Source organism: Procambarus clarkii, chromosome 65 (genome assembly GCF_040958095.1).
Source record: "Procambarus clarkii isolate CNS0578487 chromosome 65, FALCON_Pclarkii_2.0, whole genome shotgun sequence".
NCBI lineage: Eukaryota > Metazoa > Arthropoda > Malacostraca > Decapoda > Cambaridae > Procambarus > Procambarus clarkii.
This window is the reverse complement of record NC_091214.1, coordinates 10495947-10510079: the sequence shown is the minus strand read 5'-3', so window position 1 is coordinate 10510079 and position 14133 is coordinate 10495947. Positions and strand designations below refer to the sequence as shown.

At 41.9% G+C, this 14133-nt stretch overlaps 2 protein-coding genes across 2 annotated transcripts in view; one reads left to right on the top strand and one right to left on the bottom strand.

Moving 5' to 3' along the window:
* LOC138354882 (C-type lectin lectoxin-Enh4-like) overlaps positions 1-11658 on the bottom strand; it is a 29506-nt gene extending 17848 nt beyond the window's left edge. The window contains exons 1-2 of the mRNA XM_069309362.1: positions 11010-11658; positions 10120-10296 (exon numbers count right to left, since the gene is read on the bottom strand). Of these exons, the coding sequence (XP_069165463.1) occupies positions 10120-10296; positions 11010-11319 (487 nt within the window). The 5' untranslated portion in view covers positions 11320-11658. The remainder of the gene's footprint in view (positions 1-10119; positions 10297-11009) is intronic.
* Positions 11659-12384: 726 nt separating this feature from the next.
* Positions 12385-12867, top strand: LOC138354916 (hepatitis A virus cellular receptor 1-like). Its single transcript, XM_069309395.1, has one exon. The coding sequence runs from the start codon at positions 12385-12387 to the stop codon at positions 12865-12867; it is 483 nt and encodes a 160-aa protein (XP_069165496.1).
* The last annotated feature ends 1266 nt before the right edge of the window (positions 12868-14133 follow it).

Sequence of the window (14133 nt, the reverse complement as noted above, 5' to 3'; positions counted from 1 at the left end):
CCGACTCACTGAGAGAGAAGCACCCTCCTAGAGTACCATGGGAACCCATTGCTCGGGACACAAATGTCCCAGACATGGGACCTCTATTCCTCCAAGCGTCAGAGGTATACAAAGCCATCATGTCATTTCCGCCAGGCTCAGCAGGGGGATACACTAGAGTAAGACCTCAGCACCTCAAGGAGATGACAAACCCAGTTCTCGGCGAAGTTACCGAGACACTACTGTCAGAGATCACGAAGTTTGTCAACGATTGTCTCTCCGGGTTGATCCCAGATACAATTAAACCCTTCTTCTTCGGAGCATCCCTTTGTTCCCTTAAGAAGAAGGATGGTGGAGTCAGACCCATTACCGTGGGTAACACACTTCGGCGCCTTGTTGCTAGGGCAGCTGTCAGAAAAATTAGCATAGACGCATCAACGATGCTTCGACTCCATCAACTAGGTTTTGGTGTCCCCCATGGCTGTGAAGCAGCAGCTCATGCAGCACGAGCCTATATCAAGGTTATATACATACATGCATACACATATATACATACATGTATATATGTGTATGCACAAGCACATATATACATACATGCATACATATATATATATGTATATATATATATATATATATATATATATATATATATATATATATATATATATATATATATATATATATATATATATATATATATATATATATATATATATATATATATATATATATATTAGTATATTTTGGTAGCAGTCTTTCCTGTAGACATATTTTATTAAATATGACCGAAAAAGTAAGATTAATAATTCTAACACGAATTTTCTCAATCTTTCGTACATTATGCTTCACTGTTGGAGGTAAATCAAAAATCACTTCTCCAAAATTCATTTTTATTTCTAGTCTGACGCGACACGGGCGCGTTTCGTAAAACTTATTACATTTTCAAAGACTTCACAAATACACAACTGATTAGAACTTGCGTTTCCCTGATTTTATATCTACATTTGAGTGAGGTGGGAAGGGTGATGTGGCATTACATTTGAGTGAGGTGGGAAGGATGATGTGGCATTAGAGGATATTAATAGGGTATTAAAAGTATCAACACAAGACAGAACACGAAACAATGGATATTGAATAGAAGTGTTTGTAGAAAGCCTATTGGTCCATATTTCTTGATGCTTCTATATTGGAGCGGAGTCTTGAGGTGGGTAGAATATAGTTGTGCAATAATTGGCTGTTGATTGCTGGTGTTGACTTCTTGATGTGTAGTGCCTCGCAAACGTCAAGCCGCCTGCTATCGCTGTATCTATCGATGATTTCTGTGTTGTTTACTAGGATTTCTCTGGCGATGGTTTGGTTATGGGAAGAGATTATATGTTCCTTAATGGAGCCCTGTTGTTTATGCATCGTTAAACGCCTAGAAAGAGATGTTGTTGTCTTGCCTATATACTGGGTTTTTTGGAGCTTACAGTCCCCAAGTGGGCATTTGAAGGCATAGACGACGTTAGTCTCTTTTAAAGCGTTCTGTTTCGTGTCTGGAGAGTTTCTCATGAGTAGGCTGGCCGTTTTTCTGGTTTTATAGTAAATCGTCAGTTGTATCCTCTGATTTTTGTCTGTAGGGATAACGTTTCTATTACCAATATCTTTCAGGACCCTTTCCTCTGTTTTATGAGCTGTGGAAAAGAAGTTCCTGTAAAATAGTCTAATAGGGGGTATAGGTGTTGTGTTATTTGTCTCTTCGGAGGTTGCATGGCTTTTCACTTTCCTTCTTATGATGTCTTCGATGAAACCATTGGAGAAGCCGTTATTGACTAGAACCTGCCTTACCCTACAGAGTTCTTCGTCGACTTGCTTCCATTCTGAGCTGTGGCTGAGAGCACGGTCGACGTATGCGTTAACAACACTCCTCTTGTACCTGTCAGGGCAGTCGCTGTTGGCATTTAGGCACATTCCTATGTTTGTTTCCTTTGTGTAGACTGCAGTGTGGAAACCTCCGCCCTTTTCCATGACTGTTACATCTAGAAAAGGCAGCTTCCCATCCTTTTCCGTCTCGTAAGTGAAACGCAGCACGGAACTCTGCTCAAATGCCTCCTTCAGCTCCTGCAGATGTCTGACATCAGGTACCTGTGTAAAAATGTCGTCAACATACCTGCAGTATATGGCCGGTTTCAAGTTCATGTCGACTAAGACTTTTTGCTCGATGGTACCCATGTAGAAGTTTGCAAACAGGACACCTAGGGGAGAACCCATAGCGACCCCATCTACTTGCTTATACATATGCCCATCCGGGCTCAAGAAGGGTGCCTCTTTAGTACAAGCTTGGAGTAGTTTCCTCAGAATACTTTCTGGCATGTCAAGAGGAGTACAGGCTGGATCACGATACACTCTGTCGGCTATCATTCCGATTGTCTCGTCCACAGGTACGTTGGTAAACAGCGATTCTACGTCCAACGAGGCTCTTATCCCTGTGGCCCGTGCGCCCCGCAGTAAGTCCACAAATTCCTTTGGAGACTTCAGGCTGAAGGCGCAAGGAACATAAGGAGTCAGCAGGCCGTTGAGTCGCTTTGCCAATCTGTACGTGGGTGTGGGTATCTGGCTAATGATTGGCCGAAGTGGGTTTCCAGGCTTGTGCGTCTTGACATTTCCATACGCATATCCAGGTTTATATTCCCCAATGATCTTTGGCAGGTGGAGTCCGGATTTCTTGGCGTTCACAGTTTCGATCAGTTTGTTGACCTTTGTTTTTAATTCCAGACCAAACTAAGTTCCAAAGGGTAACGAAGGACACTACAGCCGAATTAAAAACAAAGGTCAACAAACTGATCGAAACTGTGAACGCCAAGAAATCCGGACTCCACCTGCCAAAGATCATTGGGGAATATAAACCTGGATATGCGTATGGAAATGTCAAGACGCACAAGCCTGGAAACCCACTTCGGCCAATCATTAGCCAGATACCCACACCCACGTACAGATTGGCAAAGCGACTCAACGGCCTGCTGACTCCTTATGTTCCTTGCGCCTTCAGCCTGAAGTCTCCAAAGGAATTTGTGGACTTACTGCGGGGCGCACGGGCCACAGGGATAAGAGCCTCGTTGGACGTAGAATCGCTGTTTACCAACGTACCTGTGGACGAGACAATCGGAATGATAGCCGACAGAGTGTATCGTGATCCAGCCTGTACTCCTCTTGACATGCCAGAAAGTATTCTGAGGAAACTACTCCAAGCTTGTACTAAAGAGGCACCCTTCTTGAGCCCGGATGGGCATATGTATAAGCAAGTAGATGGGGTCGCTATGGGTTCTCCCCTAGGTGTCCTGTTTGCAAACTTCTACATGGGTACCATCGAGCAAAAAGTCTTAGTCGACATGAACTTGAAACCGGCCATATACTGCAGGTATGTTGACGACATTTTTACACAGGTACCTGATGTCAGACATCTGCAGGAGCTGAAGGAGGCATTTGAGCAGAGTTCCGTGCTGCGTTTCACTTACGAGACGGAAAAGGATGGGAAGCTGCCTTTTCTAGATGTAACAGTCATGGAAAAGGGCGGAGGTTTCCACACTGCAGTCTACACAAAGGAAACAAACATAGGAATGTGCCTAAATGCCAACAGCGACTGCCCTGACAGGTACAAGAGGAGTGTTGTTAACGCATACGTCGACCGTGCTCTCAGCCACAGCTCAGAATGGAAGCAAGTCGACGAAGAACTCTGTAGGGTAAGGCAGGTTCTAGTCAATAACGGCTTCTCCAATGGTTTCATCGAAGACATCATAAGAAGGAAAGTGAAAAGCCATGCAACCTCCGAAGAGACAACTAACACAACACCTATACCCCCTATTAGACTATTTTACAGGAACTTCTTTTCCACAGCTCATAAAACAGAGGAAAGGGTCCTGAAAGATATTGTTAATAGAAACGTTATCCCTACAGACAAAAATCAGAGGATACAACTGACGATTTACTATAAAACCAGAAAAACGGCCAGCCTACTCATGAGAAACTCTCCAGACACGAAACAGAACGCTTTAAAAGAGACTAACGTCGTCTATGCCTTCAAATGCCCACTTGGGGACTGTAAGCTCCAAAAAACCCAGTATATAGGCAAGACAACAACATCTCTTTCTAGGCGTTTAACGATGCATAAACAACAGGGCTCCATTAAGGAACATATAATCTCTTCCCATAACCAAACCATCGCCAGAGAAATCCTAGTAAATAACACAGAAATCATCGATAGATACAGCGATAGCAGGCGGCTTGACGTTTGCGAGGCACTACACATCAAGAAGTCAACACCAGCAATCAACAGCCAATTATTGCACAACTATATTCTACCCACCTCAAGACTCCGCTCCAATATAGAAGCATCAAGAAATATGGACCAATAGGCTTTCTACAAACACTTCTATTCAATATCCATTGTTTCGTGTTCTGTCTTGTGTTGATACTTTTAATACCCTATTAATATCCTCTAATGCCACATCATCCTTCCCACCTCACTCAAATGTAATGCCACATCACCCTTCCCACCTCACTCAAATGTAGATATAAAATCAGGGAAACGCAAGTTCTAATCAGTTGTGTATTTGTGAAGTCTTTGAAAATGTAATAAGTTTTACGAAACGCGCCCGTGTCGCGTCAGACTAGAAATAAAAATGAATTTTGGAGAAGTGATTTTTGATTTACCTCCAACAGTGAAGCATAATGTACGAAAGATTGAGAAAATTCGTGTTAGAATTATTAATCTTACTTTTTCGGTCATATTTAATAAAATATATATATATATATATATATAAGGGAGTACCACCTCTAGCTGGAAGGAGGGGGACCCATAGCCTCGGAGGAAACCACGCATAACGCATTAGAGGGAATGTTTAGATCCCCTCCAATACAGTTTCTGTGTGCTTTTCTCCTACCACCCCCTTCCTTTTTTATTTTTTGTGCTTTATTATGCATTTGATGGTTACAAGATATACATGGGTTGATACAAAAATAATAATGCAAAAAGGTGCTTAAAGGTTATGGATCTCTTGAAAAACACAACAATGGGAAACATTGATGAATGTCACAGACGGGTTCGATCATTGTTGCAAGTCAAGTATATATATATATATATATATATATATATATATATATATATATATATATATATATATATATATATATATATATATATATATATATATATATATTTATATATATATATATTTATATATATATATGTATATATATATTTATATGTATATATATATTATATATATATATATATATATATATATATATATATATATATATATATATATATATATATATATATATATTATATATATATATATATTTATATATATATATATATATATATATATATATATATATATATATATATATATATATATATATATATATATACACACACCCACGTACTTACATATATACCCATATACATATGCAAATACATAACTATACACATACATACTAAATTTTTCAATTATGGGGGGAAGGATATCTGGTTAGTATATCATCTGGGAATTATGTATTGTAGGGCTGGGTTTTCATCTAGTAAATCGAGGCTCTTGGGCTACCAGCTGTGGGAGCGGGGCGTCTCATCTTGGAGTAATCTTTCTAACATTGGGTGGCATTGGGTCCTCTAACATTTCGATGGTGTTCCACACCCTGATGGCTTGGTGCTGTAGTCTGGTGTTTAGTGACTGTATGTTCAAGAGTTCATGGAGCTCCTGGATTGTCTGATCATATGGTGGACGGTGTTTTGCTGCTCTCCTTAGCGCCTTATTTTGTACTGCTTGCAGTTTTTACATGTTAGTTTTCTTTATGGTGTGTAGTGGTATTGGGGGATACTCTAGATGCGGCCGAACTAGAGCCTTATATAGGTGGATATATATATATATATATATATATATATATATATATATATATATATATATATATATATATATATATATATATATATACTCCTGCTGCCTCCTTATGTCCCTTGCGCCTTCAGCCTGAAGTCGCCAAAGGAATTTGTTAACTTACTGTGGGGCACACGGGCCACAGGGATAAGAGCCTCGTTGGACGTAGAATCACTGTTCACCAACGTACCTGTGGACGAGACAATCGGGATGATAGCCGACAGAGTGTATCGTGATCAGGCCTGCACTCCTCTTGACATACCAGAAAACATTCTAAGGAAACTACTCCAAGCTTGTACTAAAGAGGCACCCTTCTTGAGCCCGGATGGGCACATGTATAAGCAAGTAGATGGGGTCGCCATGGGTTCTCCCCTAGGTGTCCTGTTTGCAAACTTCTACATGGGTACCATCGAGCAAAAAGTCTTAGTCGAAATGAACTTGAAACCGGCCATATACTGCAGGTATGTTGACGACATTTTTACACAGGTTCCTGATGTCAGACATCTGCAGGAGCTGAAGGAGGCATTTGAGCAGAGTTCCGTGCTGCGTTTCACTTACGAGATGGAAAAGGATGGGAAGCTGCCCTTTCTAGATGTAACAGTCATGGAAAAGAGCGGAGGTTTCCACACTGCAGTCTACACTAAGGAAACGAACATAGGAATGTGCCTAAATGCCAACAGCGACTGCCCAGACAGGTACAAGAGGAGTGTTGTTAACGCTTATGTCGACCGTGCTCTCAGCCACAGCTCAGAATGGAAGCAAGTCGACGAAGAACTCTGTAGGGTAAGGCAGGTCCTAGTCAACAACGGCTTCTCCAATGGTTTCGTCGAAGACATCATAAGAAGGAAAGTGAAACGCCATGCAACCTCTGAAGAGACAACTAACACAACACCTATACCCCCTATTAGACTATTTTACAGGAACTTCTTTTCCACAGCTCATAAAACGGAGGAAAGGGTCCTGAAAGATATTGTTAATAGAAACGTTATCCCTACAGACAAAAATCAGAGGATACAACTGACGATTTACTATAAAACCAGAAAAACGGCCAGCCTACTTATGAGAAACTCTCCAGACACAAAGCAGAACGCTTTAAAAGAGACCAACGTCGTCTATGTCTTCAAATGCCCTCTTGGGAACTGTAAGCTCCAAAAAACCCAGTATATAGGCAAGACAACAACATCTTTTTCTAGGCGTTTAACGATGCATAAGCAACAGAGCTCCATTAAGGAACATATAATCTCTTCCCACAACCAAACCATCGCCAGAGAAATCCTAGTAAACAACACAGAAATCATCGATAGATACAGCGATAGCAGGCGGCTTGACGTCGGCGAAGCTCTACACATCAAGAAGTCAACACCAGCAATCAACAGCCAATTAATGCACAACTATATTCTACCCACCTCAAGACTCGGCTCCAATATAGAAACATCAAGAAATATGGACCAATAGGCTTTCTACAAATCACTTCCATTCAATACCCATTGTTTCGTGTTCTGTCTTGTGTTTAGGAATTTATTACCCCAATTAATACCACCTCACCCCATCCACCTCACTCAAATGTAGATATAAACAAATCGAAGATGTGTAAGTTCTATTTAGTTGTGTATGTGTAAGCTAAAGTCTTTGAAAATGTAATAAGTTTTACGAAAAAAAATTAACGTAGATATATGACCGAACCTAACCAACCCTACCTAACCTAACCTAACCTATCTATATAGGTCAGGTTAGGTTAGGTACCCGAAAAAGTTAGGTTAGGTTAGGTTAGGTAGTCGAAAAACAATTAATTCATGAAAACTTGGCTTATTAGGCAAATCCGGCCTAATAAGCCACGCAACTGGTATGTACAAGACGCCTTAAGACGCCTTAACCCATACGCAAGACGTATGGATTCGAGTCACTTCTGGGGTGTGAGTTTTCAGTTGCATATTGTCCTGGGGACCATTCAGGCTTGTTCGCATTTGTGTTCCTCACGTGTGCCCCAAAGAATGAGGTGATTTGGTAAAATGCTATGCCCAAGATTACTATCCGAGTGCCGGCGGTGGGGTGGTTCAAATAGCCTCGGCTATCACCTCATTATGTCCGGTCGTGATGGTCAAGTGGATTAAGGCGTCTTGTACATACCAGTTGCGTGGCTCCTGGGAGTATGGGTTCGAGTCACTTCTGGGGTGTGAGTTTTCAGTTGCATATTGTCCTGGGGACCATTCAGGCTTGTTCGCATTTGTGTTCCTCACGTGTGCCCCAAAGAATGAGGTGATTTGGTAAAATGCTATGCCCAAGATTACTATCCGAGTGCCGGCGGTGGGGTGGTTCAAATAGCCTTGGCTATCACCTCATTATGTCCGGTCGTGATGGTCAAGTGGATTAAGGCGTCTTGTACATACCAGTTGCGTGGCTCCTGGGAGTATGGGTTCGAGTCACTTCTGGGGTGTGAGTTTTCAGTTGCATATTGTCCTGGGGACCATTCAGGCTTGTTCGCATTTGTGTTCCTCACGTGTGCCCCAAAGAATGAGGTGATTTGGTAAAATGCTATGCCCAAGATTACTATCCGAGTGCCGGCGGTGGGGTGGTTCAAATAGCCTCGGCTATCACCTCATTATGTCCGGTCGTGATGGTCAAGTGGATTAAGGCGTCTTGTACATACCAGTTGCGTGGCTCCTGGGAGTATGGGTTCGAGTCACTTCTGGGGTGTGAGTTTTCAGTTGCATATTGTCCTGGGGACCATTCAGGCTTGTTCGCATATATATATATATATATATATATATATATATATATATATATATATATATATATATATATATATATATATATATATATATATATATATATATATATATATATATATATATATATATATATATATATATATATATAATATATTGTCACACAATCTTCCTGCATATCATGGTAAACGACTTCTTCCCTACAACCTTCGTCGTTAATATCTTCGTCACGGCTGAAATTCTTGAAAACATGGATTCACGATTCATGTACTATAGTGTAAATACGTTGTAGGACCTGAGTCCTTACCAAGAGAGGGCGCAGCTTTCAACGCCACCACACAACTGTACGCCAGGCCTTGGGAACCTGGAATGGGGCTTAAGTGAAGCGCCTTAAACTCCTTATCCACTCGCACTTCTAGTATCATGATCCACTGAGTGATTATCCTTAGTAGGAGCTTTATGATGGTGTATTCCGCTTCTTGGAATTAGGAGCTACCCGCCACTCACAAGCCCATCACATCTCATCACCCTCAACTAACTATTCACCGTGTCGTCAACCTGTACTTTACAGTGTAAATGACCAGGTAGATCGTATATTACAGTGTAAATGACCAGGTAGACCGTACACTACAGTGTAAATGACCAGGTAGATCGTACACTAGAGTGTAAATGGCCAGGTAGAATATGGTAAAGTGTAAGTGGCCAGGTAGGCTTTATGCTAAAGTGTAAATGGTCAAGTAGACGATACACTAAAGAGTAAATGTCCAGTTAGACAACACACTAAAGTGTAAACGACACGAAGACTGCATACTAAAGTGGTATGTAATAATCGTCATGATTAACTAAAAGGACAAGATGTGAGAATAATAATAAAAATAATGAGAATCAACAGGAGTCATGAAAAGGATTCGAACCTTGGCGCTGGGTACTCCCAGGGAATCCTCCTCATGACATCTACTGATCTTATCATTGATACATCACGTTAATATTTTCTTTGTGTAATAATAATAATTACGAATTAGTGGCAGAATTCAGCTTCTAGCCGGGAAACATCTGAATTTGTTGATGTGAGAGTTAAAGTATAATATTAATAGATGGCCTATAATAGGGTGTCTCATGTCTGGTGTTTAAGTGAAGGTGTTCGGTTGTGGAACTGATAAATCAACACGAGTTTGGCGCGTCGGTGATAAGTGAGGTAGACTCTGAAGTGATGATTAAATTTTCTTTTTAACAAATACACGTAACAATAGATGGAATCTTGGATACACAGACGAGTCAGAAATGTATATTAAGAACTTCTTCGGTTGTTAATAATTGTTGAGAGTTAGACTTAGCACTTGTTAAAATTAGTTACGTACACAATTTTAACTGTAAAAATGACGAGAAACGGATAAGAGTCTTTGCATCATAGCTAAAATAATCGAAAGGCGAAGCAAGAAGCAGAGTGCGACCATAGAAGCACAACAATGTGAGTACACCACATCCCCTCCCATACTAACCTTCAACGTTTGACTTATTCAGTAGGAATGACTTGATGGCGTAGAGGTATTTGGGTGTGGCCAAGTCCCCCATCATTCCTTGACAGTGCCTACGCGCCGCCTCCCACGTGACCAGGTGTGGACTCAGGTAGAAGCATTCGTCCAGAACCAAAGTGTATGGGTAAGGGCAGGTCGGACCTGAAACAGCAATACACTGAAGAAACATAAACAACAAACACTTTAAGGTTGTGTATTGGGACAGTTGGATGAACAAAGTTGTCTTGTTTGTCTAGTACAAGTCAACGACGCCTTGTGGGGTGTGGTAATTGTTCAGTGTCTTCAACATCACCGTCAAAGAAATCATTGAAACATCACATACGGAACAGCATTCTGCCCATCATTAGTAAAATTGTACATGCGTATTGTTAGGCCTATATACTTATAAAAATCTATATACATACATATCCTGAGTTGTTGAGGACTATAAGGTTCAATAAAATGTTTGTTTGTTGGGATTAATTATATTAATCTGAAAGAGTCTGTGTTTTTACATTATATTGCTTATTGAAGTGAATAATAAGAAAACTTGTAATTTGTAATCGAAAGTAACTTAACAAACTGCTACGTAACAAAAGTACATTACCTATGTATTCTAACTCTGCCGAACGAAGTTAAAATTAACACCATATATGAATAACATGGCAGCAAGAAAATGTTATTTATTAAAAGTTAAACTGACTTTAGCAGTTATTAAAAATGTATTCTTCATATTTGTCGAAAGGGTTTTGACCAAATAAACCTCACTGAACGGTTTTGGCTGTAAATACTTGTGACATGAACCAAATATCATATACGTAAGGTATTGTGCAAAACGCTATTTGTCAAAATATTTTCTCAAATACAGGAATTACCTTGAGGGCAGAAGTTGCGTTCTCGTGTGGCAGTTAGTAGCTCCGTCAAGACTGATGTTTGGTGAGATAACGTTAACTGGGAAACGATCACTGCAGAGAGAACCTCCTCCAAGGCATTCTTCTCAGACACGGACTGACCATCCAAGGCATTCTTCTCAGACATGAGCTGACCATCCAAGGCATTCTTCTCAGACACGGACTGACCATCCAAGGCATTCTCCTCAGACACGAGCTGACCATCCAAGGCATTCTCCTGAGACACGGACTGACCAGCCACGACCACCACCGCCAGAAGCAGTAAGGAATACATAGTTACCGTGTTAATCTTAGCTCTGGTGGCGCTGTCTAGATACTTCCCAGACCATCTAAGGTACACAACTTGGCCCTCGGGTGAGTAGGAGAGGAGTGCCGCCCGTGTCGCTACAGCGAGAGGGGAAGTGATGCTCCTGCCTGGGGAAATTTACTCACACGACACATATAAGAGTAACCAGTATCACGTTGCTCGGAATACTGAAGTTAGCTGGTATCTGCCCACAGTGTTTCCTCCTAACTATTTAACAGTTGTTAAAACACGTTTACTCCATTTTTGTGGTATTTTCCACTCAGAACAAATACACATTGTTTTTCCTATCGAAGAGCAGCAAAGAATGTCGAAAATAAAATAAAAATTTGTCCACTGCAAGATTTGACAGGGATTTCCCATGGGCCGGATGCCGCTACAAGAACCTCGGTAATTCTGTTTACACCAAACAACACCCTCTGTCTTCCTCTCTCTTCCTCTAACTCTCCATCCACGTCCCTCTCCCCTTACTCTCCTCTGTTAATCAGATCTTCTCTTCCATTCTCACTCCCTCGCCTTCTTCTATTTCCTCCTACTTCCTCTCACTTTCCCTCTCCCTGGTAGATGTGGCAGATTTATTTGATTTAAATTTTAAATTTTGCCCCGAGGGGCGAGTTTATTGGGCAGCGCCACTCATCTTGTGAGTGAACATACCGCCATAGCAGAATGTACAACACTCCCCAATAGGAAGAAAACCCGCTGGGTTGTTCATCCTGTCACTTGTACCCAGACACAGCTGGGACTTGCTTAACTGTCTCAAGTGAACAGCTCCTCAAACAAGAAGATTAACATTTATCAACCCTTAAAAGCTTACGTTATCTTGCGGGTGCAAAATGGGGAAATCTTTTAAGAACAGTATCAATATTTGACAAATAGTGTTTTCCTAACTCAAACAATGTGGGGTTTATTATTCTACACATATTTATAATGTCTCTCAGGTGTTCACATTCACGTAGATAGTGGTCGATGTTGAAGATGTGGCAGATTCGGTGAACGCTTTAGATGTGGCTGATATGAGTATTTCATGTGCCAAACATGATAGATGTAGCGGGTGTGCAAAACTCAAACATTTACAACTCTAATTGGCAAACAATACCAGCCAGGTATACCATACCCGCCACATCTACCATACCCGCCACGTCTACCATACTCGCCACGTCTACCATACTCGCCACGTCTACCAAACCCGCCACGTCTACCAAACCCGCCACGTCTACCATACCCGCCACGTCTACCATACCCACCACGTCTACCAAACCCGCCACGTCTACCAAACCCGCCACGTCTACCAAACCCGCCACGTCTACCATACCCGCCACGTCTATCATATTCGCCACATCTACCAAACCCGCCACATCTGCCATACCCACCACAACTACCATACCCGCCACGTCTACCAAACCCGCCACGTCTACCAAACCCGCCACGTCTACCATACCCGCCACGTCTACCATACCCGATACATCTACAATACCCGCCACATCTACCATACCCGTCACATCTACTATACCCGATTAATCTGCCATTACCGCTACATCAATCATACCCGCTACATCTGCCATACCCGATTCATCTACCATACCAGCCACAGCTACCATACCGGCCACATCTACCATACCGGCCACATCTACTATACCGACCACATCTACCATACTTGTCACATCTTCAACACCCGCCACATCTACCATAGAGAGGGAGAAGGAGAGAGAGAGAGAGAGAGAGAGAGAGAGAGAGAGAGAGAGAGAGAGAGAGAGAGAGAGAGAGAGAGAGAGAGAGAGAGAGAGAGAGAGAGAGAGAGAGAGAGAGAGAGAGAGAGAGAGAGAGAGAGAGAGAGAGAGAGAGAGAGATAGAGAGAGAGAGAGAGAGAGAGAGAGAGAGAGAGAGAGAGAGAGAGAGAGAGAGAGAGAGAGAGAGAGAGAGAGAGAGAGAGAGAGAGAGAGAGAGAGAGAGAGAGAGAGAGAGAGAGAGAGAGAGAGAGAGAGAGAGAGAGAGAGAGAGAGAGAGAGAGAGAGAGAGAGAGAGGGGGGGGGTAGATGTGTAGATATGATGTATGTGGCAGGTATATGTGGGGGGTATAGTAGATGTGGCGGGTATGGATGATGAATCGGGTATGGTAGATGTATACGGTATGGTAAATACATCGGGAATGGTAGATGTAGCGGTAGTGGTAGATATGGCGGGTATGATAGATGAGGCGGGTATGGTTGATGAATCAGTTATGGTAGATGTGGCGCGTATGGTAGATATTGAGGGTTTTGTAGATGTGGCTGTAAGGCTAGATGTAGCTGCTATGGTAGGTGAGCGGGTACGGTAAATGTGGCAGGTTTGGTAGATGTATCAGTTATGGTAGATGTTTCGGATATGGTAGATGTGATGGGTATGGTAGTTGTGACAGATATGGTAGATGTGGCAGGTATGGAATATGTGGTCGGTATGATAGATGTGGCAGGCATGGTAGATGTGAAGGGTATGGCAGATGTGTCATGTATGGAAGATGTTGCAGGTATGGTAGATGTAGTGGGTATGGTAGATGTGTCTGGTATTGTAGATGTATCAGATATGGTAGATGTAGTGGGTACGATAGGTGAGCGGGTATTGTAGATGTGGCAGGCATAGAATATGTATCGATTATGACAGATGTGGCAGATATGGTAGATGTGGCTGGTGTAGTAGATATATCGAGTATGGTACATGTTGCGGGTATGGTAGATGTGGCGGGTATGGTAGATTTATCGGGTATGGTAGATGAATCGGGTATGGTAGATGTAGTGGGTATGGTAGACA